Below are 25,957 nucleotides of genomic sequence, written 5' to 3' on the forward strand. Positions count from 1 at the left end.
AACAGTAATGGCACCAGAAAGTAGATGAGAAAATAGAGGTCAATATAAAACTATAATCCACCTGAGACAACATAAAAATGATGCTAGAGTATAGAATTAAAGATATTCAAGCTTAGAAAAACCCCTAGAGGACTTTACATTAACTGTGAGAGTACAATGTCGCCACCTTGTGGCTATATTATGAAACCGGATGCGGATAAAGATGCTTTGGGCCTGATTTTGAGTTGGACGGCGGTTTCTGTAGAATAATATAATAAGTTAGGAAAGTGAAGTAGAGGTCTAACATAGGCAGTGTACAGTAAGGTTGTGTTTACATAAATGCGGCTGAGGCGGACCGCACGGAGACATACAGTGTCGGACTGGGGCATGAAGGGCCCACCGGGGGAATTCAGTGATAGGGGCCCACTATATTGGGGTGTGGCCAACTTTAGGAGTGGGTGTGGCCAGTAAAGGGGGTGTGGTCAGGCTATGGAGGACAACTTATAGCACTATTTTAAATGTGCACCTTTTGCATTAGACCCTGCCCATTCTACTGGTAGGGAACTACATGGGACCCATTAATAAAACACTTGTGGTTTGGAAGAAACTCCAGTACCAGCTCCTGTCGTCTCCTAATGCACCAAGACAGTTACTTATGATAAGTGCATCATTTGGTTACCTCCAACCCTCGCCTCATATGTTGTTATTGCCCATCATGTATTGAGCTTATTAAAAGCCATTACAAGGGCTACACAAACCAAATAATAACATCATCAATTAGAAGACATAAACTGCACAATTAATTTTTTAGTACAATGGTTACCAACCTGTTGTTGCTGTGACATGTCCTGGAATAAAAGTCAATTCATAAAAAAACAAGTGATTGTAATTCTCAACTAATCTCAGTGAAATCCATCTAATTTCATTTTAAATACGGTTGATATATGCCTATAATACTTTCACTATATCACCCCTAAATTCTAAACAGGACAACCATCAAAAAGAATGCACAATAGGCAAAAGGAAAAATATATAAATATAATTATGTTCTCCTATGCATGTGCCTTTCTACACTAACATACAATATAGACCAACATATTATACAACCCTGAATGATTATATTTTCAACTGGATGCAATTGGAATACTAGACTACATGAAAAGCACCCTTCATTTGCCAGATCTTGTATACACAGTCTGATTATTAAAATTACTCTTTGTTATAATTATTTTTTAAGGACTCTTACAGAATATGCCACTCGTCAAAGACCATACACACAGCATCAGTGCTACTACGGTTGCGTACTTCACCAATGAATGCTTGTTGAGAAGGGAAATTTTAAAAAACAAAAAAATGAACAGAATACAGCCCATCCAAAGCCTGTCACATTTATTCCATATATGCTGGTATGCTGCCAGTGTTGTATGAAAGAGAATATAAATATCAAAGGACGGGCGCAAATGGGGGAAGGGTAAAGAAACACAAGGATTGGGTCAATGAATAAGTCAAGGGGAAAACGGTCCCAAAGTCATTAAAGGATGTTGGTCTTCTAGTTCCACCTATACCGATGTCCCAGATGGTAAACTTACATCAATGTGACCTTTTCTATTCCATACAGTATTTGAATAATGTGTCCTCTTGCTTCAAAAAGCACCACCACGATGTACTTTTACTCCCCTCTAAACCTGTTTCTTCTCCTCACCAGAGTGCACATATGGGAGACCAGGGAGAGAACAGAGAAAGATCTCATGGTGTTTTACGTTCTCTATTTATTAAGTTAAAACATGGGGTTAAAAACACTCACATTTTGTATGTTAAAAAGGTATCTTTCAGTCCATATGTTTCCTCGATCAAACGGCAGTATCCAGCTTCTGTATCCCAGCCACGATCAAACTGGCTGGGCTTCAGATAACCCGGGGAAACTCTGCAGCGTCAGAGGGGGCGTGGTCTATTGCGTCCAGTGTTGCATGAACCTATGATGACCAAACTGACCTTGGATCAGTATGTTGATATCAGGACGTCCTCCTCCCCTGCTCAAACTGCTGAAAAACACACTACCGCGCCTGGGCTCTCTGCATCTGCGCGGTAGTGTGGTTACAGGAGATGTGACCGCCGCCGCCATCTAAACAAAGTTCAACATCAAGCTCCGCCCTAACAACGGAGGGGGCGGAGCTTCAACCCCGCTGGGCCTACCGGTGGATTGACCGGCTGTCCGGCGGGCCAGTCCGAGGCTGGAGACATATGTACACATGTCAGGAGCCGTATCTTTTGCACCTGATGACGGTCACCAGCTCTAGCCAGATGCTTCCTATAGAGCTGATGACAAAGTCACTCCTGAAGCTGATAGATGTTTTCTTTATAGATCGTACATACATTATAGAATTTTGTGGCCCTATTTTAAAATATTATTTTTACTGATTTCATTTCAAAGTGAGAACTAGTATTATCTCTGCTGTATTATATGAAACCTAATAGCAAATGTGTTTTTCGCTATGAAAGCAAATGTAGACAAACTTTACTTGTGCTTATGACCTGGTTGTGTTTATGTGCATATATATGTCACATCTTGAGACGCCTATTGGCGTAAATATATTATTTTTATGGGCGGATTTTTTTTATAGTAAATTATGCCCAATTTGTGGCGCAGCATCAGACCTAGATAAATGATTTACTGCACCTAATTTATACCTATACTACAAATGTTTTTTATGTTTGGAAAAACATATTTAAAAAACACTACAAGCAAATTAAATAACATACAAGCGAGTACTTTTCAAAAATAATTGTCGGGGACGATTATTTCTAGCATAGCAAATTATACACTCTGTTAAAAGACAATGTTTAACATTTTGTTTTATGGAATAAAGATAATCTGGCATATAGTACCATGACAACAGGTTCTGTTATTTGTGCTTTGCAATGAGCATTATTCACAATACAAAGATGGTGTAAATACCTACAAAACTAATATATTCTTTCTTAAGCTTTGGCCACCCTTGAGCCAGATAAGAAACTAAAGAGTAAGTAAAGCTACAATGTGAAATTAATATATATCAATGGCTCAGCATAAATTAAATTAAATTAAAATGCCCTAAATATGTCCATCGTGTTCCCTTTATCGTGCAGGAGGTTGTCATGGTTACGAGGGAGGTGATTCTGGGTCTGATTCATTAAGGAACGTAAATGCTGGTACGTCATAGTTGCCTACTATCCCGGAATGTCCGGGAGACTCCCGAGTTTTTGGGAGTTTTTCTGGACTACAGAGAGAGCAGGCAAAAATCCCGGATCCAGAAGTCGCCCCCTCGACGGACCCACTCCCGGACAGCTGCCTCTAAAAGTAGGCAAGTGTGTGGTACGTGCCGTGCACATGTCCAGAGCGGACTGTACGCTAGTGAGCGCACCAACATCCAATTCATCTTTAAATGCAGAGGACGCTTAATACAGCCTACGATTTCAAGGGTAGAACAGGGAGGGGAATGGGTATATGACAGGGCCATCTTAACAACATTATGGGCCCCCGGGCAAAGAAGTGCACTGGGGCCCCAACCTACACAACAAATCACAGGAATAAAAATGTAGATTATCGATAAAATTAAGTTTATATTTATTGTTACCTGCAAAGAGTCATAAATGGCCAACATACCCATAACACCACTCCACATACCATCAAACCTAACTAAATGCCCCTTGCATGACCATCTGATCTCTCCATATGCCCCTTACATCCACATCAGCTGCTTTTGTCCCTCTTCATGTCTCCCCTATTTCACACACGCTGTGTCCTCCATTATGCTCCTGTTGGCCCCCATTCATCATGCTTCTGGTCTCCCCCTTTATCAGACACTGTGCCCTCCATTATTCTCCTATTTGCCCCCTTTATCATTCTTCTGGTCTCCCCCTGCCCCTATATCAGATACTATTGCCTTCTTTTCTTTTTCCTTCTTTACTGTTTTCTTTCTTCCTCGCTTGCTTCTTAGTCGCGTTGTGGCTACTCCATGTTGCGCTCCTCACTGAAAATGTTGGGCGTGATGACGTCACGGCCGACATTCAGTGTGAGCGCAGCACACAGGAGGGGAACAGGGAGGGACCCGGATTGCCACCGCATGACCGCAATGAGGTACGTTTTTTTTTTCTTTATTCTACCTATGGGGCCCCCTTGCCCGAGGAGCCCCTGGGCAGTTGGCCAGTGTGCCCAATGGGAAAGACAGGCCTGCCGTATGCCCGTAGTCAATAAACAGTAAAGGCGTCCGATTCAACTTTTGGGAATCAAAGATACATATTTATCCGTTGTATCACTTGTACCACGTCTGGTGAAAGTGCCGATTACTAGTGATGGAGGTCATGTACTCTGCTAGAACATGTGTTTTCAATCAGTAGCTACTGTAAAAATGCATTTTATGTACAGTAAACATTAATAACATCCTACAAAATAATTTTATGGAAAGAAAAAAAAAGACCATGTTTTGTCAGGTAAGACTTTATTATTGCCAGGTGACATTAATATATATATTTTTTTAATATGTGTTCTTTTGGGACTTTATAGTCCATATATGTATTGTAAGTATCCTGCAGTGTATTGTCTGTTAGAACAGAGCGGACCTAGACCTGTATTCTACAACAGACCTATCTTTACATCTGCTCCTCGCGTATACCTGATTTATGTACATTTTTTAGCACAATATGTTAATTTTGTGCTCCTTAAGAGGTGCTCCCTCCTCTGAGGTAATGGAGATTTTATATATATATATATATATATATATATATATATATATATATATAGTGAAAAGCACGCCAAACAAATGCTGCTGACACAGGTTTGCTGTTTTATTCAGGGTTGTCAGTATGGAATGAGCAGCTACTGTAGTAGTTTCAGCAATCACACTAAAAATATTTACAAAGTCATGCAACCATAACGCTAACTAGACAGATAGTCCCCTAACTGGCCACTGGCCACTCACTGGCATAGGTCGCATCACCCACAGCACAAGCCCAGCTATTTAAGCTTCCTCCCAAGCACTACACTAGCCTTTCCCTTAATTACACCCAGGTGCTCCACCTGTGTTCCTGTGCTGTGTGTGTGTGTGGAAGAGTGTGCAGACCTAACCCTGTTTGTAGCCTGAGTCTGTAGATTCCAAGGGAAACTATTAGTATCTTCTTTAATAGTATGTGGAAAACTGCCCCTATTGCCACATACTCCTCCCCATAGCTTTATCAGCCTAGGTAAAGCAGATACTGCAGGGAGCTCAAAACTGCCCTTTTGTCACATAACCCTCCCTTTAGCTTCATCAACCTAAACAAAGCAGATACTATGGGGAGTATATTGTTATGGGAGTGGACATCTGCATTTGTATGCCTACCTCCTGGTCTATGCCCTCTCAGAGTGGTACACCCAAGGATAGGAGAGAAGGCGTCCCTGTTTCGAACCACCAACTCTACCACCTTGTTGCCGTCGAGGCGGTGTCAAAGAGGTTTCAAAAGGTACATTACAGCCTTCAGTTTGAACAGATACCAATAAAGACAGAGGACTTTCTTCATGTCGAGGTTTTTAGTAAATGCACGTGGTAAATTTACTGTTTTCGCCTTCTACCCAACTGGCGGACTCTATAGTTCACTGGGCCAGCTGCATGTATGACCTCATAACGTCCCTGCCAGTGTACAAAGACCTTACCTTCACGGGAGAGGGGGGGGGGACAAGAACTAAATCATTGTTGCCCGGCTTGAAAACACGAACTACTGGCAGAGTGTCCTAATACCTTTTCTGACCCTCCTGGGCATCCTCTATTTGTCTCATCCTTCCATACAACAATGGGGCCCTGTAATCAGGTTCCGGAGTGGTTTTCTGGCATACTGGGCAGGATAGACAATATCTTTTTACTGCCATTTGTATTCCCAGTCCATAAACCAGTCTTATCATCTCCCAAATGACCCCCACATATATGTGCGTGTACGTGACTCTTTGTTGCCCAACTCCACTGCCTAAGTGTCATTCTTGACTCCTCCCTCTCCTTCGCCTCTCACATTCAATCTCTTGCCCAATCCTGTTGCTTCCAGCTCCACAACATCGTCCATATCAGACCCTTCCTCTCCCAGGATGCCTCCAAAATACTTATCCACTGACAGATCATTTTTCGTCTCGGCTACTGCAACCTTTCACCATGTAGTATACCTCACCCTCTTTCATCCTCCATCTCTCTCTCTTGCTTCTTGCCCTCAGATCACCTTACATTGTCTTAACCCATGTGTCAATCGTTTGTCTGCCCCTTTCCCTTTAGATTGTAAGCTTTAGTGAGCAAGGCCCTCTTCCCTCCTGTTATTACCTATTACTTTTTTCCAGGTTATCAGTAGCTGTGTTATGATTTGTAGTGTTATTTGCTTACTGTATTGTAGTGTTATACTGTCAGTGGATCCCAATTTTTTCAGTTTGCGGCATCCTTAAAGTGTCCATAATTTTTTAACGGCACCCCTCCAAAATAATTACCAAGCAGTACCGTTTTATAAGTAGTTTGGTCAAAATAACGTAATAAGTATTTAGGTCAGGACAGAAATACTTAGTAAGTTGTTTGCAAAAATAATACACATAAATCCAAGGGAAAAGAATATTTTTATATATTTTTTTCAATTATATTTCTGTCAAAGAATAATTTACAGCTAATACTAAGAGAAATAGGATCAAACAAAATAAAACAACATGTACAAAAATCATCACACTGTGCCCCTTCATCCACACACTCTGTGCCCTCCTTCATCTCCACACACTCTGTGCCCTCCTTCATCCACACACTCTGTGCCCTCCTTCATCTCCACACACTCTGTGCCCTACTTCATCCACACACTCTGTGCCCTACTTCATCTCCACACACTCTGTGCCCTCCTTCATCTCTACACACACTCTGTGCCCTCCTTAATCCACACACTCTGTGCCCCCTTCATCCACACACTCTGTGCCCTCCTTCATCCTCACTTTGCCCCTCTTCATCCTCACTCTGCCCCCTCCTTCATTATTTTGCCTCTCCATTGCTGTTTCCTATCACCATTTCCCCTCCCCTTTCTTTACTTACCATAATTGGACTTCTTTCTTCTATTTCTTCTGTCTTCTCACCAATCCGGCGGCGCCCTGGACCCAGCATCCTCCTTTCTCCTACCGCTTCTCACTGAATATGCCGGACGTGATGACGCCACGCCCGACATTCAGTGAGAAGCGAGGAGGGAGGAGAATGCTGGGTCCAAGGTGCCGCCGGATTGGTAAGTTGTTTTTTTTCTTTTCTTCCTGGCCACAGTGCCCCAGTGACCGCGCCGCAACACCCCTGGGATCCGCGGCGCACACTTTGGGAACCGCTGTACTATATACTGTCTTGTTGTTTGCCCTCTGTGGATCTGATATGGCGCCCTATAAATAATGATTATTATTAATAATAATAATAATAATAATTATAATAATAATAATAATAATAATAATAATAATAATAATCTGTGCTGCCTTGTCCACATGGATGTGGTTTAGTTGGATCGTTATGTGGTTTGGGGGTATTGGCCTATAGTGGTGCCAGATGTGCCATAGTAATCAGGCTTTAGAACACAATGCCAGACAATGCATCACCAGGCAGATACCCCAAATGTAGTTTACCAGATCATGATCTGGGTCTCTCTTTACTGGCCTGCTAAAATGATATAACTTTTATAAACAGCCTTTATATAAAGTGCAAATCTTGAAAACAAAGCCAATCACAGTTATATATAGATCTATGGAAAAGCCCTTTTGTTCTAAGAGCAGAAAAGGTTAAATTAACAAGCTATAGAGTAAGGTGCTGACAAGAGTGGTCTGCAACCGCATCAAAGACTCTACTGAGGCTCAACTTCAGGCAAAGCAGCCCATGTTCTGAAAACACTGCAGTTGAGTTCACCTTGTCAACACACATCAGGGGAAAAAAAGGGTAAATTAACAAGCTAAAAAGGAATACAAAGTGTAATTTAAGCCTTTTTTTATATCTATGCAGGAAACATAAGTAATACTCACATACAACATGGTGTAACGGCTGTAGCGCAATATGTGAAAGTAGTGTTACCCTGTTGTTAATACCAGAGAGTTAAACTTACTAAATTAAGAGATCACTTAATTTCCCATTATACAAACTTACAGCAAACAGCTCTGCTTAGCACCACGGATAAATATATTTATGTTCAGCAGCAAATAATGCCAAATTGGCAAGTGAACAAATGATACCTCTTAAAATTTGTCACAATAACATTACACGTTTCTTATGATTCCCCTCCTACTGGTGCAGTATGCAGGTGTTACGCGGCAAAATTACCCAGTGAAAAAAATGACAATTTCCAGAAAGATATTTTCCGTATTTCATCCCATTTGTATTTTCAGACCAAACATAAAACAGAACCAGCATTACAGAGCACCAATCACAAGTACACAGGACACGTAGTGCATACCGCTGATGGATATGTCATGAATGGAACCACTAACAGGCAAATATCACTGTTTATAATATAGTTGGGCACATTTTAAACATGAAAACAAATCTTTATTCTCTTATTCACAAAATACCTTTCTATAAGGTCCAGACAGTGCAGTGTATTACAGATGAGGACAACGAATGTATGTGTCCATATTATTGCTGCATATAGTAAATCACAATTTACATTGTCATGATATATAATACTTGTGGTCGGTTCTAAAAGCATTTATACATGTGTATAAACAGTGTGAGCAAAGGGAAATAAAACTGTATGATATATGAAACAAAAAGCTTCCACAGAAAGCATTAACTCATATACTTAATTTACATATGCTTAATTACATATTTACAATATCTTTTTTACAATTAAATTAAAAAACAAGTGTTATCACTTATAGTATATCTCCAAGGAATGTCCCGGAGGTTCAGCATGCGCAGCAATGCCTCGAGCAGAGATATCATCTTATTGTATATAAATATATATCATTGTGTTATATAGTCTTCAGATTTTCGTTTCTGGTCCTTCTGTAGTAAGTCGCTGGAATGAATTCCGTATCCGCAATGCTTCTGCCGCACAGAGGTGTCCAAAGCATTTATTATACCAATCCAAGCAATGGCCTCTGGGAAAAAGTACAAAAGAGAATCAAGTTAGGCTCAAATATATGTGGAGTAATGGACCCTCTACTGCTGGCCTGGCCAACCTGTGGCTCGCCAGGTGTTGTGAAACTACAAGTCCCAGCATGTCCTGCCAGCCATCGACTGACTATCTACTGGCAAAGCATGCTGGGGCTCGTAGTTTCACAACATCTGGAGTGCCACAGGTTGGCCAAGCCTGGTCTACTGACATGATACGGATATTATAAGTCACAGAGAAGTTATCGAGGCATGAAGTCGCAGGCTGTGGTTTTATGCAGATCACATCTAGTATTCATAATAATTTATAGTAGGGGGTGTGATTCCTTATTATACACAAGTTTTCAGAGTGAACTTCATCAAAACTTACTCATTATAAGCAGTGACATCAGAAATCACTATTAATATAGATATTATTTACAGGAGTTTATACACATATTAACATGACTTGTGTATTATACTTAAAATACACACAATTTGCTGATAACGTGTCCTAAGTGCTGCACACACAAGCAGATAGGGCTGTTTGGCCAATAACATGATCTGTGGACAAGGCAGCTATACAGGAGTAGGGCCAAGACGGACAGATCCAGTTGTTCAATTATCTTGGGACCTATGGGAGTTAATCAAGGCAAGAAAACCAGTTGGGCCTCCCTACATTTATCTTAATTAATGTCATTTGGAAATAAAACCCTTATGATTAATCTCAAAGTATCAAAAACACCTACAACAATTAGGAATATAGGGGGCAGGCGTCATGTGATGTGCTTGATGCCAAGGTTAAAACCCATCCTACCATGCCTAGTATCAAGCTAATGTAATATGATATGACTTATATGATGCTGACATCATTGCACCTCAGATTTACTTTGACAATATGGCTACGTTGACTCTAATCAAACAACATTTACGTTAAGCTAAAATAAAATAACCAGTAATTGACAAGAATGAAAGATTTTAACCTCAGTCAGAGCAACTTACTTCAGGTCAACTCTGCAAATGTGGGTGAGCCTGGATTTTCCGGAGCCGCAAGGTTCAATCAGATATCGATGGTCCAGCACAGCTGCCCTCACTCCACCTACTAGAGGGGCATCGTCATGTTCCACAGAGGTGGCCACCAAACTACACATTCCCTTTGGCAAGTCAGTTCTCCAGGTCCTGTGGGAGAGCGCAACAATTAGTCAGGTACTTAGATGTGAGCATCTCACTTCCGTATTGGGTAATCAAACATAAACAAATCCCAAAAGATGAATGGAAAAACATATATCAAGTATATACATATTGTACGTACAGTATGTACATATTTTAGTACTTTTTTGTAACCTTTGGAATCCATAAAGTGCCAGCATCGGATAAGCTTGGGTCAGTAAAGGAACAACAAGGTACATACAGGTATAAGATCTCTTATCTGGAAACCCATCATCAGGAAATTTACAGAAATTAGAAAGGAAAAGGGTAAATAATTGGTGGTTTTGTCACTGAGTCTTTCCTCCTGCAATTACCATGAGAAGCTCTGCTAAACAATTTAATAAAAAGGGGAATGCCAAAAACAGCTTTGGTTAAGATAGGGGATTTTTTTCATTTAATTTAATTTTATTTAAATGTGTTGAGTAGATTTAAGGTGTGGTGCTCCAAGTTACAGAGCAACCCCTAATCCTGAGAACCTCGAGATCCGAGCATTCTGGATAAGGGATCTTATAAATGTTAAATTATATCTATTATTATTATTATTATTAATATAATAAAGAGTACTATTAAGGAAAAGGGGATGATAAGGGTCTATGGGTGAAAATGACAAATGCACTTAGTCTTTCAAACAATAACCAGACAGTATAAGTGCCAGTTGTTATATTATAATGAAAAACTAAAATTCCAAAATAACTGTCCCCAGGAATTTTAATTTATTTATGTTATGTTGTGGGCAGCACAGTGGCCTGGTGGTTAGCACTTCTGCCTCACAGCACTGGGGTCATGAGTTCGATTCCCGACCATGGCCTTATCTGTGTGGAGTTTGTATGTTCTCCCTGTGTTTGAGTGGGTTTCCTCCGGGTGCTCCGGTTTCCTCCCACACTCCAAAAACATACTGGTAGATTAATTGGCTGCAATCAAAAATTGACCCTAGTCTCTCCCTCTCTGTCTGTCTATGTGTGAGTGTGTGTATATAGTAGGGAATTTAGACTGTAAGCTCCAATGGGGCAGGGACTGATGTGAATGAGTTCTCTGTACAGCGCTGCGGAATTAGTGGCGCTATATAAATAAATGATGATGATGATTAAAAGCAACTACATGATTATAGGCCTTATTAAACTACATGTGTTAGATATTATATAATTATTATTATGTCCAGTCGTAGTATAAGTCAACAAACCTTAAAACTACAAAGTCCTTAGAAGGGTGAGGGGCCATGCTGTTCACCACGTACTGGTAGACCTCCGTATGGGTATCAATGGTTTCTATCACTTTCGCCTGCAGGAAATCCTCATCCCACTGGTGGCGCTCTCTTAATATACGATTGAGTACGACCGATGGGGGGGCCTCCACTTCCACTGACACCTTCCAGAGTCGCAGAGGATTTCCATCTCCAACCTAGATAATCATAAAAATAATAAATTACACAAAAAGAACGTTCAGTATATTATATATATATATATATATATATATATATATATATATATATATATATTTTATGTGCATTTTAGTATTACTCCAGTCAATCATTATTATATTTTTTGTGTTTACTGTCACTATGTGATGAGTGGGCGGCGATTTATTGACTTTAAGTCAATGTAATTGAAATAAGATAGAGGTATATGAATTTTTATATTTTATATATTTTTTATTATGAGTCTCTTAATTCTGTGCTGTAATTTAGAATGGCGCCATCTAGGTATGGGACTAGTAAGGTACGTAATATTTTCGGACATGCGCAGTACGAAGGTGGCACTGCCGTGCTGGCGCGTGTGCAAGTGGTCTATATATTTATTTCTCCAATCGTTATGTATTTATGGGGGATGCAATGTTTTGTCATGCTGCCAATGCTGTTAATGTTACATCCAACTAGCCTGATAGAAAGCACTAGATTGTGTATGTTCATATACCTGTTTTATTTCGCCGATTGGCGCATGGGCAGTAGGTTTTGTGTTCAGAGCCCATGTGCGCATGCGCAAAATGGCGCGGCGCACTATTTATAGAACTGCCGGTATTAGGGCCAGTATTGTCCTTTTTTCTCCTGATGAAGTCTGTGGAAGCAGACGAAATGCGTTGAGACTTTGCGATTGATATCCCCATTACATTGGGAGCTGATTCTTGTGTCTGCAATTTGACCTGTAAGTTACTACATTTTTATATTATTAAAGTGTATTATTGATATTACACCATTGGTTCCTTGTGTGCCCTATATTCTGAGGCTGACAGTCGTGCATCCAGTTATGTGACCTAGCTCTGAGCAGCTGCAGGACATCTACTGAGACAAGCTGAAAAGTACTACTATCTGGTACGCATATATCCACATAAGTGTGTCCTGGGTGTTTCATATATACTCTATGGCAATCCTGGGAGTTCAGTCACTGTGATTGCGTTTGAGAATAAGCTATATTGTATGTGGTACTCTCACACCCTTTGTATTTTTATTGGGTGCTATACTACAGTACTTGTCTTCTGGTTTTCTCCTCCACTGGTGATTTTGGTCTTATTATGGATTCTTGTGTGATCCCAATATTATATCAATATACTACACTATTGTGCGCCTCCTCCTCCATTTTTCTTTTATAGGTTTATTCCATGCTACACCGCTTGGTAAAAAGGACTGGCAGCCACCTGCACATGGGGAGTGTTTGCTGAGAAGAACTTAAACTTTGTACTGGACTATTGGTGATCTGCTGCAAGCGCCATCATTTGTATCTTGTATTTTGCAATATATATATATATATATATATATATATATATATACATACATATAATATGCATATATAAATATATATATATCTACATTCCATGAGCTCTACACATCTCGTGAACAGAAAGCGCAGTGCTTATGATAACATAGATATGCACAGCATTGCTTACATTGACTCGTGGGGGATTGAAAGGTATAATCCTTTACCTTTTTGTAAGCAAGGTCAGTGCTGTCGGGGCTGGAAAGAGAGACCCATCCTTTGAATTTATCTCTGGCTTCTTTCTGAAGACCCTGGATGATGTTATCAAAGTACGTGCAGACATTCCCTGCCTCCTCCTCCAGCTGTTTCCCCAGCTCCTCCACAGTGGGAAGATGGATGTCGGCTTCTACGTATGAATTCCGCGACTGGGCAATAATCTCATGTGGAACCTCAAAAATAAACACACAAAGGAACTGTCAACATACACTGTAAGATATTAAATTATCAATAAAGCAGCATTCACTTAAAGCATACTTGTCTACTCTGCCAGAATGTCTGGGAGACTCCTGAATTTCGGGTAGGCCTCCCATAACCCCAGGAGAGCAGGCCTTTTCCCCGGATCCTGACCAGCTCCTAGTGAAGTGGGACCGGAGGAGTCCACAATGACGCAATTTGCAGAGTATAGCATAATTTTGGCCTCGACCCCTGCAGTGCGACCACAAGATCCGCAGAATTGTGGGGACGGTGCCAAAATGATGCTATTTGCGGCAAATCCCCCCTACACTTATCACTTGACCTTCCTTCCTGGAAACAGTGATCTCTACTGAATGGTGAGCTGTACAAGATAGTTACAGACACCGTCATACTGGGTCGTATTGTAAAACTATTGTAAACATCCAATAATATTTTATATATTCGTCCATTAATATTTGAATTACACAAATACAAAGGGAAAATTAAAAAACCTGTTAAGAGTCCTTTTAAGCACTCCGGCTTATGCTAACATTTGACATGGTACCAACCAATGCCGTATAGAAACACCTGAAATGTGAGTGCTGGAGCCATATATGTCATGTTTATATAGTGCCCAGTCCTCACATAACTAAAACAGCTGTTACAGTATGTGATGGGTCTGTATCATCGTGAGGCTTATCTTGTGTCATTACAGAGAGCGGCACATAGATGTGCATGGAGTTTCTTTTTCTCAGAGTTAACAAAACATAGAAATATTAAAAGGGGATCTGTCACATGTGTGCATTTACACACGGCACATGTGCGCATTTACACGCGGCACATGTGCGCATTTACACGCAGCACATGTGTGTATTTACACGCAGCACATGTGAGCATTTACACACAGCACATTGTACAGCTTTCTTTTTTCATATACTGTATGTTTGAACTGCTTAGAAAAATTGTCTTCAGGTGAAGCATTGTCCCTTTCAACAGACACTGTCCTTAATAAGCCGGTCTATGGCACCAGCAAGTGCCATCATAATGATCCGCCTGTGACTTCATTCACAGAACCAGCGCGAACGCTTCTTTGCAAAGCATTGCTGCTGCGTTGGACCACTGAATAGGAAAATGCTAAAAAAAACAAAAGCATTCTGTGCACAACTAGAGGTTTTTACTGGCAAGATATTAGGCTTGACCACAGACCTGTCACTTTAGGTGCATGTTAGGATCGTTACAAAGATAAGGAACACATAAAAAGAAATTATATTCAACCTTATAAGAAAACAGAGGGATCTAATTAAATTGTCACCCGGGGCAGAAAAATGTTTAAATAATGACACAGGTCTATTTTGAGCAATGAGTGTATACATTGAGTAATGAGTATATACATTAGCATCTCATAACGCAGTAAGTCCAAGGACGTTTATGGATGAAGGACACTCACCTCGAACAGCTTGTTGCACTCTACAATCATATGGGCAAGGCCCTGTGTAGCTGCCAGGTTCTCATTTAAGTCCTTCTGATCTGGTTTCCCAGTTGCATACTTTTTCTGTATGGCCCTGTTGAAGATGAAAAGTAAAGAGATACTTAAGTAAAATAAAGTCAAGTTAGAGAGTAAGAGTTTGGATCAGAAACCTATTTTCCTTCTAGTACTCAGCTCCATATGGTTTCAGATTGGTACCATGGAGTGGATGTAACTAATGCTATGTACAATACATACAATACTCCTATACACAGTGAGGCATCCATTCTATGTCCAGAACCAATACTTAGAATAATTTAATATATGAATTTACTAGGCAGTAGTGACATCACTAGGACATGAGGAATAATGGTTCATACCAAGGTAATGTCTTTCTCCTCTGTGTGTAGGCGACAGGTGCATTATTAAAGTAATTCGATTTACTTAAAGTACCTTAAAATCTCATATCCACTGGCATGCATTGCATTGTGTTAATACCAGTCTATAACACACTGTGTCTAGTACCCACTGCCGCTGCCAGAGCCGTAACTAGAAATTTTAGTGCCCCCAACTGTAGCCAAATGAACCTAAAATATTAATGTCATCCAGTTCTTTCCCCCCTTCAGCTTTGCGCCCTGGACGATTGCCCCTCTCACGCACCTCTAGTTACGGCCCTGGCTGTTGTTACTAATTTTTGCTAGTGTTGCGGCAGCGTTGCCTTTGTGTTCTGGTTTTCAGAAGTATTCTAATTTTGCCATTTACAGTGTGTAAATAAAGTGGGGAAGCAGAGAGAGCCTCAGTTAACTCCAAGGAGTAAATGTATCAAGCTGCAAGTTTCTGGCCGGTTTGAAAAGTGGAGATGTTGCCTATACCAACCAATCAGATTCTAGCTATCATTTTGTAGCAAGTAATAAATAAATAATTAGAATCTGATTGGTTGCTATAGGCAACATCTCCACTTTTCAAACTCACAGCTTGATACATTTACCTCTAACACAATACTAAAAATACTATCAACAAACGCATGTCACACACTATTGTGTTAACATGCGTTTTTGCTAACGTTTAAACACGCAAACGCAATGCCAGTGGGTGTGAAGCCTGTCACACAATAAACATGTACAAATCGACACCATCACTTGTTAACATCATTACTTCAATTAAAAAAACAATAGAAAATGTAGTATCCTGGGAATTACTAACAGTGCAATATCTATGTTCATGACATGTTGTTGTGTTAATGCAGTAGCAAGCAGCAATAAAATGACAAATCATCTCTACTGCCTTGGGTTATATGATTTAGAAGAGACTGGGGATGTTCTTGCTTTCTGCATTAAATTCACAGTGATCTGACATTTATGTGCCTGATAAAATCATTTCATACATTTTTTGAGAGAAATGTATGTCTATAATTATGTCAGTAACGCTTCACAGTCATAAATAACCACCTTGGCGAGTTGTCTTTCTTTAATAGATTGAGGTGGAAGAGGGATGGCGCCAAACACACTGCAAGATTCATTGGGGTCATCTGATTCTCTTCCACTGAGGTGACATCATTAAGGAAGCACAAGAGCGTTTGCAGAACTTCACGGTTCTCATCCGACATCAACATGATGGCCGACTGCACTGCCTGAAGCCGCTGGTCCTTGGGAACATCTGAGGAAATTCAAATGACATCACAAAATGATTAGTGATGTCCTAGGTTAAAATGTATATACTAGTCGTATACTGCAGAGAGGCTGGAAGCTGCAGAACAGGGCGTCTATATCATTGCTGGTATTATCCTTTAACATTGTCTGCAGCACTGAAGATTAGTAGAGACCAGCAAAAACATACACGGACAACCATAAAGGAAGATAAAATGAGATATGAGGAACTTGTTGTTTTTTTTTCTCATGTATTAACTTGGTTCAGTCATCGACACACAATTCAGTAGGAACCAGGGCCCTGATTCATTAAGGATCTTAACTTGAGAAACTTCTTATTTCAGTCTCCTGGACAAAACCATGTTACAATGTAAGGGGTGCAAATTAGTATTCTGTTTTGCAAACAAATTTCATGTGCCACACAAATATCAACTTTAAATTTCAGTGTACAAATAAGCTATCAAGTATTTGTGTGCTACATGAAAAACATTCAGTATTTAACTTATGTGCAAAACAGAATACTAATTTGCACCCCTTACATTGTAACATGGTTTTTGTCCAGGAGACTGAAATAAGAAATGTCTCAAGTTAAGATCCTTAATGAATCAGGCCCCAGATCCTAGTGATTTGACAGGCCGCAATCTCAAGAATATGGGTCCAGCCCACAAAATGGCTGCCTACAGCTTTTTGTCCTGAAGTAATACAAAAAAAATGTTATCTCAAACATGTAATATACCATACTTGCCAACTCTCCCGAAATGTCCGGGAGACTCCCGCATTTTGCGAGAGTCTCACAGACTCCAGGGAGAGTGTGGCAATCTCCCGGATCTGCCCACTTCCTAGTGAAGTGGGCAGAATTAGATCCATAACGCTGCGATTCACCAGGAATCGCAGCTTTTGGCCCCGCCCCATGCTGTAAAATGACGCCTTTACGCCATTACGTCATGTGGGCGGGGCCAAAATGATGCGATTTTTGGAGCCCCGCCACCCATCATGCCCGCCACCCCCGGCAGGCTCCTGGAAAACTAATTGCAAAAGTTGGTAAGTATGTAATATACTTGCACTGTGTACTGTTTCTAAAACCATTTTAAAAATATTTTTAAAAGGAAAAATGTTACATTTAGTTAATTACTTGGCAGACAAAATGTGTACAAAAGGCACTAATAAAGTCATTAACATGTTTATAAAATGTTATATTTGTATAAAAATATAATTGCACAACTAACACAAATGACCCAGTTCAGTTGTACGTAAAGGTATCACAGTTTCTTAGTAGTTGTCCATAGAAGATTCAGGATATTTAGGTCATGTTACATTTCTTCATGGGAGGTTTTATATTCAGGATCACACAGCATTGTGTCTATTCTCCAGACTCCAGCCGTGAATTTGTTTAGATGGTGCCTCAAGTAGTTTATATAAGAGACGGATGACGGAGGTGTTACGTACGGCTACAGATACATTTCACACAGTTCTCTTTAGCTGCTCACAGTTATAATTTAGTTCAGCTAACTGGTGATCCTACCATTATGTGATATTTATATGAATTATCCTTTTTATGAGCTACAATACATAGGCCAACTGCAGTGATAATGTAATAATAACACAGCAGTAAAAATACAAGTCTATTGTTACATTTTAGAGCTTTCTGAAGAGCGTAAAATGTAGTTAGTGAATTTAACAGCATAAAATGTGATTTGTTGTTTTTTTTTCCACAATCTTATATTCCAGGAACAATGCATGATCTATAGCTTATTTCCTACAGTATCAAATTGCAAATATATTATCATTATTGTAATGTGTAAAACGTACAAAGCAAGTGGAGGGTTTGGCTAATTTTGATTTTGTGTGAGAAGACTATCTTAGTAGTAAACAGACATATTAACCACAGGGCTAGGACTTCCTGTGACATAGTAGCAGACACTGCTAGACCATGCTGTGCTATAAGTATGTGCTATATTGCTACTGGGTGTAACAAGACAAACCGAGAACAATAGCAGTGTGTATTGAACATAAAAACATAGAGGACAGTGTATTAAATGTAAGGATATTAGCAATAACACAGTGTGCAGGATATCAATGACTTGTATTTAAATTTAGACAGTGCAAATAAGTCAGTTCTGTTTTCAGAATGCAAAATATATTGACTGTGTATATAAACAATGGACTGTAAAAAAAAGATAATCATGTTTAGTCAAAAATAATGGAATGCTCAGCCAGTCCTTCTCTTAATGCTCAAATTATCATTAAACATTTGTTTGCCTTTACAAAGCAATACATCTTACACAAGTAACCTCTCAGACAGTGGGAGAAATGATGTACAAATCTAAGCATAAACATGGAAGTCAGGACAACTGATCTATCTAACAATGTATTGATTATTACTGTCTAGACCACATTCTTTCAGGCCATGATATACGATTGTGCCGCGTACCCCACAGGTGGATTACTCGTGTCTGGAGTGTGTGTACTTACACTGGTAAATGTGCAGGAAGGTCTCTCCCAGTTTACTAGTGAGAAGGGGCTCTGGAAGGTCCCTGAAAAACTGCTTCGCCATGTCTGCAACGTCGTACGCACACTGGTCCTGGTAGTTTACATTCTCCGGGCAGTTCTCATTCATCTGGCGCAGGGCCTGGATTCGAGATTTAACACCAGACTTTCTAAACAGTCCAACCTGTGGAAAAAGTAAATCTTGTCCATGAACGTCTTGCTGAGGCTGGAGTTACCAGTTGGCATCATTTATCTTTCATAGTAAATAAAAAGGACTAGAGATAAAACTACAGAATGTTCTACCACAGATTCCAAATTCCTATTAAAAGTTCAACCTAGCTCATAAAAAAGGAACAGAAATGCTGGGTATTAAAATACAGTAAAGCGCTGTGAGGGAACAGATATTCTCTTTGCACGCCTGTGGGGGTCACTCTTGTGCTCCTGGGGCCTGATTCATTAAGGATCTTAACTTGAGAAACTTCTTATTTCAGTCTCCTGGACAAAACCATGTAACAAATGCAAGGGGTGCAAATGAATGTTCTGTTTTGCACATAAGTTAAATACTGTCAGTTTTTTCATGTAGCACACAAATATGAACTTTAAATTTCAGTGTACAAATAAGCTATCAAGTATGTGTGTGCTACATGAAAAAACTGACAGTATTTAACTTATGTGCAAAACAGAATACTAATTTGCACCCCTTGCATTGTAACATGGTTTTGTCCAGGAGACTGAGATAAGAAGTTTCTCAAGTTAAGATCCTTAATGAATCAGGCTCCTGGTGTTTACATAGTTACATAGATAAAGCAATGTGTTTAATAGTAGGGTTGAAAGGCTGTATACTAGCACCTGTATCTGTAGGAGTGCCTTAAGACAGTGACATACATATGTATTAAAGTGGTAACTCTTATCTGTGAAAAATCTACTTCATCATTTCTGGAACACGGGACTGTCAAGTTCAATCTTTCATAAATTCTAATTGTGTTGACCCAAAGGAAGACAGAACAAAGTGTGACAACTGCTTGCATGTCATTTAATCCATATATATTTGCAATAATGTTCTTACGTAGAAATGTCTAATTATCCAAAATAATTAAATTAAATGCTGAAACTAAGAAATGATGGCATGCAATCTCATTCTTACATTAAAGTCCACAATATTTTTATTATATTGTTATGACATTTTATGTTCCAGAAATGAAGTAGATTTTTTTTACAGATAAAGAGTTAGCTTTTTAATTCCTATGAATGAGTCACTGTCTGAAAGCACTCATGGAGACGGTAGTTAGTATACAGCTTTTGCTGTGCTCAAAGATAGGTCTCTAAGGGATTACAGTACATGCTCTCTCCCAAGACCTCAGATCTAAAATTATATTGTGTGGGAGGAGAGTGACCTAAGAAATCCTTGTCCTAATTGTCCTGAGAGCTATACAATCTGCAGTATGTTTTGACAACAAGAAAGAAGGCGGTTTGATCATTGCTATCAGTGCTTTTTATAAGAGGAACTATTCAATTTATTATACATATCTCTGGCATGTATGATCATTGATCCCTTATTTTCCTGAAATGTTTCTTGTAAAACATCTTGTTTTTTTTAAAGGAAACAACATATCTTTTACACATAGAATGATGTTAGAAAGTTTAAAGTGCAATAACATTTGAAAGTGGTGGATTACAGAAGGTATTAATTACCTAAGGATCTAAATATAACCTATTAAAATGCATTTATTAAACTTAGTGGGTTTACTTTCACTTCACTTCTATGAATATGGGTTGACAAATAGTCACAAGAATCAAATTTTTCTGCAAATATAAATAGTTATTAACTAGTCTGCTTGGCTCAAGCTTAAGTGAAATATAATTCATTGACTTCAATAGAATAGTGGCCCAAATTACTAAATTACCATTTAAAACTGTTTGCATGCTTGTTTGCCTTCACACCTAATATATTTCTGTCACACATAGAAATACCTTAGTACAGTGGATTCCAAACTTTTTCAGTTCAAGGCACCCTTAGGATCTCCAAAATTTTTTCAAGGCATCCATAAGCCAAAATTATTACCAAGTAGTCCCCCGCCTTGCTTACCACTTGTCCTGGCCGAGGCACCGCTCTGAGATCGCCAAGGCACCCCAGGGAGTCTAGGCGCACAGTTTGGGAACCACTGCCTTAGTACATGTGTTGTTTTAAAAGCAAATCGTTTTATGTCCTTTAAATATACACGATGGTGCAGCTTACAGAATGAAAACAAATATTTGACTGGTTGTTATTGGCAGCACCCTTTCTTGCATCATGACTCATAAATGTCCCTACCCCAATATCTTTAGTCTATAGCCTGCTGTAGTAAACCGAGTGTAACTTTGCTGATCATTTGCAAACAGAGCTCAGGATTCTTAATGTTGTTTGGTTAAACATGCTTTAAAACCATGACAATTTCTGGTTTGTTTAAGCAATGGGAAACCACTGTAAATCCTTTTGTTTTTCAGTGTTTACTTTTGCTATGGCTTGCTGATAATAACAGATAGCATTTTTGTTTTGTTTTATTAATATAAATGCAACATATCATGTTTTATTTTTACATTCCATTCTGTAAAAAAAAATGAAATTCCGTTGACTCTCTGTGTATCTGCATGGAAGCTATTTAATAACATGCAAACCACTCTACAACCAATCACATATCAGCTTTTAGCAATGTGAAGAAGCTAGACTAAACAAAACTGGTATCTGATTGGTTGTTATGGGTGACAGGAAACGTGTTCTTCTTGAACTTTTTTTATTTATAAAGTAAGCCTTATGTCAATAATGGCTCTTGCTGAGTACGCGAAAAGGAGCTTGTCAAATAAACTCTTTAGTCATCAAATTTAAAAACTTGGCCAAGTCTACCTTTGACCTGCATAGATGAACCATCTGGGAGCCATTTTTAATTGCCTGCTCAATATTATTGCTTCAAAGCTACATATCTATCAAATCTTTACTTTTGCAGAAAGTTTATTGAAGGGTCAAAAGAGTGACATCAATTTAGACAAGAACTGGCACAGACATAGAATATGATGGTTCTTATTTTTTTTTTTTACAAGTAAACATTCTTTAGCAGATTTAGCATTTCGCCAGTACGATTAATTAAAGTCTATCAATTGCAAATATAGGGTTTTGCCAAATTTATCTCAGGAAATTCTCTGGAACTTAGTACACTCAATAAACATTTGGTGAATATTTACATTTTTGTCCTGGCTTTGCCTCACTAATAACCAAAACACATCAGGGAGTTCCTGTTTGCAAAGGTAATACATGACACAACAAAAGGCGGTCTGCATGGCACCATGTTCCTTACCTGATCGAGGCAATTGTTGCGCAGGAACTGTAATGACTGCTGAATACTCTGGGGTAATGGCTGACCTGTTCTCTGCACATGAACCATCAGAGGTACCCCAAAAACATTTTTATCCTTGTAATCAGGGCCCTTCATTCTTTTCATAAACTTTGGTACGGACCTAAAATTGAAAATCAACCATACAATCATGTAAGAAAACTCTTTACATGCAACACTAATGCAAAACTAACATACATGCTTTGTTCACTGCACCTACCATGTCCAGCCATGTTTGTTTGACATGGAGTATTTTTCCATGATGGCGGTGAGTCGGAGCAGCGAGAATTTCTGCAATAGATTGAGTTGGCCTGCAGATTGATTACTGATCTGAAGTGATGCCAGCGAGCGGCTCAGTTGGTGGGAGATCTGGAAACTCTGCCACCTAAAGCGTCTTAAAGGAAACAAACATTGTAAATTATATTATTATTATAATTATAATTATTATTATTATCATCAATACATTTACATATGACTAAATACTTCATATAACTATACTTATACAAAAGACAAAGTAAAAAAAAAAAAGCAATTACTTAATTTGCATTTCTATGCTGTCCTCATTGCACACTGAATATCTGGAAGGGGATGAATGCTGCAATTGCCACCTGCACTAGCTAAACTATTAAAAATGGATAAATCTACTGGCATGATTATAGAATGTCCCTTCAAATGTTTATTTAATGTAAATCATACTTGCCAACTCTCCCGGAATGTCCGGGAGACTCCTGAAATTCGGGTATATCTACCGGACTCCCTGGAGAGAAGGCAAATATCCCGCAAACGGCCTCTTGCCGTCAAAATGATGTAATTTGCGGTGAATCATGCAATTTTGGCCCCGCCCCCGCGACAAAAACCATCATTTTTTAGTGGGGCGGCGCCAAAATGACGCGCACTGCCCCTCCCGCACCCCTGCCTGGGATCTCCTGGAAAGAACTCTAAAAAGGTTGGCAAGTATGATGTAAATTAGAGGCACACTTCATTTTTTCCCGAGTTTGTACAGACATTTGAATATCTTGCTAAATAATTTAATGTAAAATAACATAAAACACATCATATTGCACACAACTACAAATATCACAGCTAGCTAACTAAATGTTGTATTATATCAAATAACAAATTAATTATCCTTGAAATCACAGCTTCTACTGGGAAACTTAACAGACAATAAAATGGGAAAGGTTTGGGAAGAAAAGGAAGAGAAATGGAGCAAAAGGGAGGAAAACTTATAGATGCAGCAACGTAGAGAGCAGGGTGGATCATGCGGCACGAGAGGTCCAGGTATGAGAGAGGAGCAGAGGAGTTGATGCAGAAAAATTTCTAAGTAGACACTGAACATGGAGAGTATAGCGGCTCATTATGGCTTTCCAATTGGGACAATTTTACCACCTTCCAAATATCAAATGCTAATGCAGGACCGAAGCACAAATTGAAGATCTTACCTGTTTGTTCTAGTAAGTGATGCTCCGACTCCTGAGTCTCTTCTCTCCCTTGTCCCAGTTGTATCTGACTCATTGAGGGATGCAGCATCCCTTTCCAGATCACTTGGAGTTGTCCTTCCATCAGATATAGAATTCCCTTCAAAGTCTAATGTCAGTGGATTAGGTGAATGAAAAGTTGATGTTCCAGATTCCCCTACTGATAAATTGTCATCATGCAGCTCTGGCATGACATCCTTGGACCAATGGTCTACAGACTGCTGGAGTCCATTGATATGTTGCAATACATCATCTAAATGGGGGAAGAGATCATCTTTCTCAAAGTCCATGAGGTCACCAGTGCTGGCATACAAGTGGGAGCCTGGGACATTGTCATATACACTAAGCCTGCTGCCTCTCGGACATCTTGAAGACATAATTCTTGGTTCTTTTGCACAGAGGCCCTTTTGCCTACCAAAAGATACGCTTCCATCACGCCAATTCCCAGCTCCATAATTATCAGGAGAGAGGCTTTCAACAGATAAGGCTTTTGGAAATGTTCCAGGTTTGTGGTCCTTTGGAATATGTACAACTAGATCCTCTTGCGAATGAAATTCATTTTTGTGATTTTGGCCGGACTTTGCTCGGTTCCCAATCATTGTGAAGAGATCAATGTCCTCTAGGTACATACCTCCACGTTTGCCTGATTCAGAAACCTCTTTCTCTTTTAAACTTGAAATGCTCTCATCGATGGTCTTCATTTCCGATCTTGAACCCAAGTTTCCAGTTACCTTAACCTCCATAGGTGAGTCATTGACCGGTCCATTAACAATATGAACGCAGTTCATTGATTTTACAGACTCTGGCTCCAGTTTCAGAATAGGTTCACTAATTATTAAACCTCCAGTTTTCGACAATCCTTTCAACTTCCCATGGGCGCCTTTGCCTCTTAGTGTCCCCATGCATTTTAGGAGTGTTTTCGCTTTTGTGTGTGTAGATTTCTCCGTCTTTGGATTCAGTTTACTATCTGATAGATCTCTTGGCCAATATGGAGGTAATAGGTTAATGGAGTTGGAATCAGATACGCACATCGTGTCACTACACTCAAATGTCTCCCTGGAAGCACTGTTTCCAACATATGAACATCTGCAGTCACTGCCACCGCTACTTCCACTGTGAATTGAGCATACCTCAGGCTCACTGAGATCTGTCAGTACACTTTCACTACTTGTCGTGTTTTTCATCTCCCCGGATGACCCAAGTCTTTCCGATCTCCTGAACAGTGTATCAATGTCATCCACCCGAGACCATCGGCGACTGAGTCTTTGGAATGTCCATTTGTCACTGATAGCGCAAAGATCTTCTTCATCTGAATCTTCACTCTAAAATATATGACAGTGTTTTGTTAAATTATCCTTAGGTTTCATAATTGTTTAATATGCACTTATAATTACACTGATGTGTGTGTTTATATATTTGAGGTGTAAAGGATAATTAGTATTCCTAGGGGCCTCATAGTGCTAAAGACTCTGCAATTGTTCAGATGAACATGTAATTAACCAATTAACTTTGTTCTTAAGTCTACTGAGAATCAGCGCAGCTGGCTCTACATACTTTGACAGATTTAGGCAATCTTTGCCTCATCCCCATATGTTGTTAATCTACAACCTCCAACAAGATCAGGAACACCAGAACAGCATGATGGGAAATGTAGTTCAATAACAGTTGCCAAGCAGCAGTATATTATGTTAACATAACAACTCACAATTTCAGACATTGTTATAATTGCACTTTATGGGAGTCTTGTGTGAGTTAACATTTGACAATTAGCATGAATTGTCCTGATTTTCTCTAGATAAAAATACTGTGGCAAGTTATGAAAACCGGGGCAGGGTATTCTGCACAAAAAGGTGATGTAACTCATTAGCATATTCAATTGTCTGCGTTACGCGCAAAAGTAACGCGGCTTGCGCACTATTACCGTTATTACGGTAATATTACCGTTATTACGGACAATTGAATATGCCCCATAGTAACTAATCAGATCATTTGCTTTTATTTCTTTAGACTCTCATTGGTTACAATGAATTACAGCACTTGTTTTGCACAGTACATAAGCACCAGTTTTCATAAATGTCCCCCAATGATGTTGTAAAAGATGTGTCTTA

General features: G+C 39.4%; 1 protein-coding gene across 4 annotated transcripts in view; it reads right to left on the reverse strand.

Moving 5' to 3' along the window:
• Positions 1-8,321: 8,321 nt before the first annotated feature.
• STARD13 (StAR related lipid transfer domain containing 13) overlaps positions 8,322-25,957 on the reverse strand; it is a 147,898-nt gene continuing 130,262 nt past the window's right edge. For all 4 annotated transcript variants that reach the window (XM_075198982.1, XM_075198981.1, XM_075198984.1 and 1 more), the window contains exons 5-14: positions 23,814-25,171; positions 22,592-22,765; positions 22,336-22,495; positions 18,992-19,190; positions 16,322-16,529; positions 14,856-14,970; positions 13,183-13,404; positions 11,449-11,666; positions 10,062-10,238; positions 8,322-9,067 (exon numbers count right to left, since the gene is read on the reverse strand). In XM_075198982.1, the coding sequence (XP_075055083.1) occupies positions 8,950-9,067; positions 10,062-10,238; positions 11,449-11,666; positions 13,183-13,404; positions 14,856-14,970; positions 16,322-16,529; positions 18,992-19,190; positions 22,336-22,495; positions 22,592-22,765; positions 23,814-25,171 (2,949 nt within the window). In that variant the 3' untranslated portion in view covers positions 8,322-8,949. The remainder of the gene's footprint in view (positions 9,068-10,061; positions 10,239-11,448; positions 11,667-13,182; positions 13,405-14,855; positions 14,971-16,321; positions 16,530-18,991; positions 19,191-22,335; positions 22,496-22,591; positions 22,766-23,813; positions 25,172-25,957) is intronic.

The sequence above is a fragment of the Mixophyes fleayi genome, chromosome 2 (genome assembly GCF_038048845.1).
Source record: "Mixophyes fleayi isolate aMixFle1 chromosome 2, aMixFle1.hap1, whole genome shotgun sequence".
Taxonomy (NCBI): Eukaryota; Metazoa; Chordata; class Amphibia; order Anura; family Limnodynastidae; genus Mixophyes; species Mixophyes fleayi.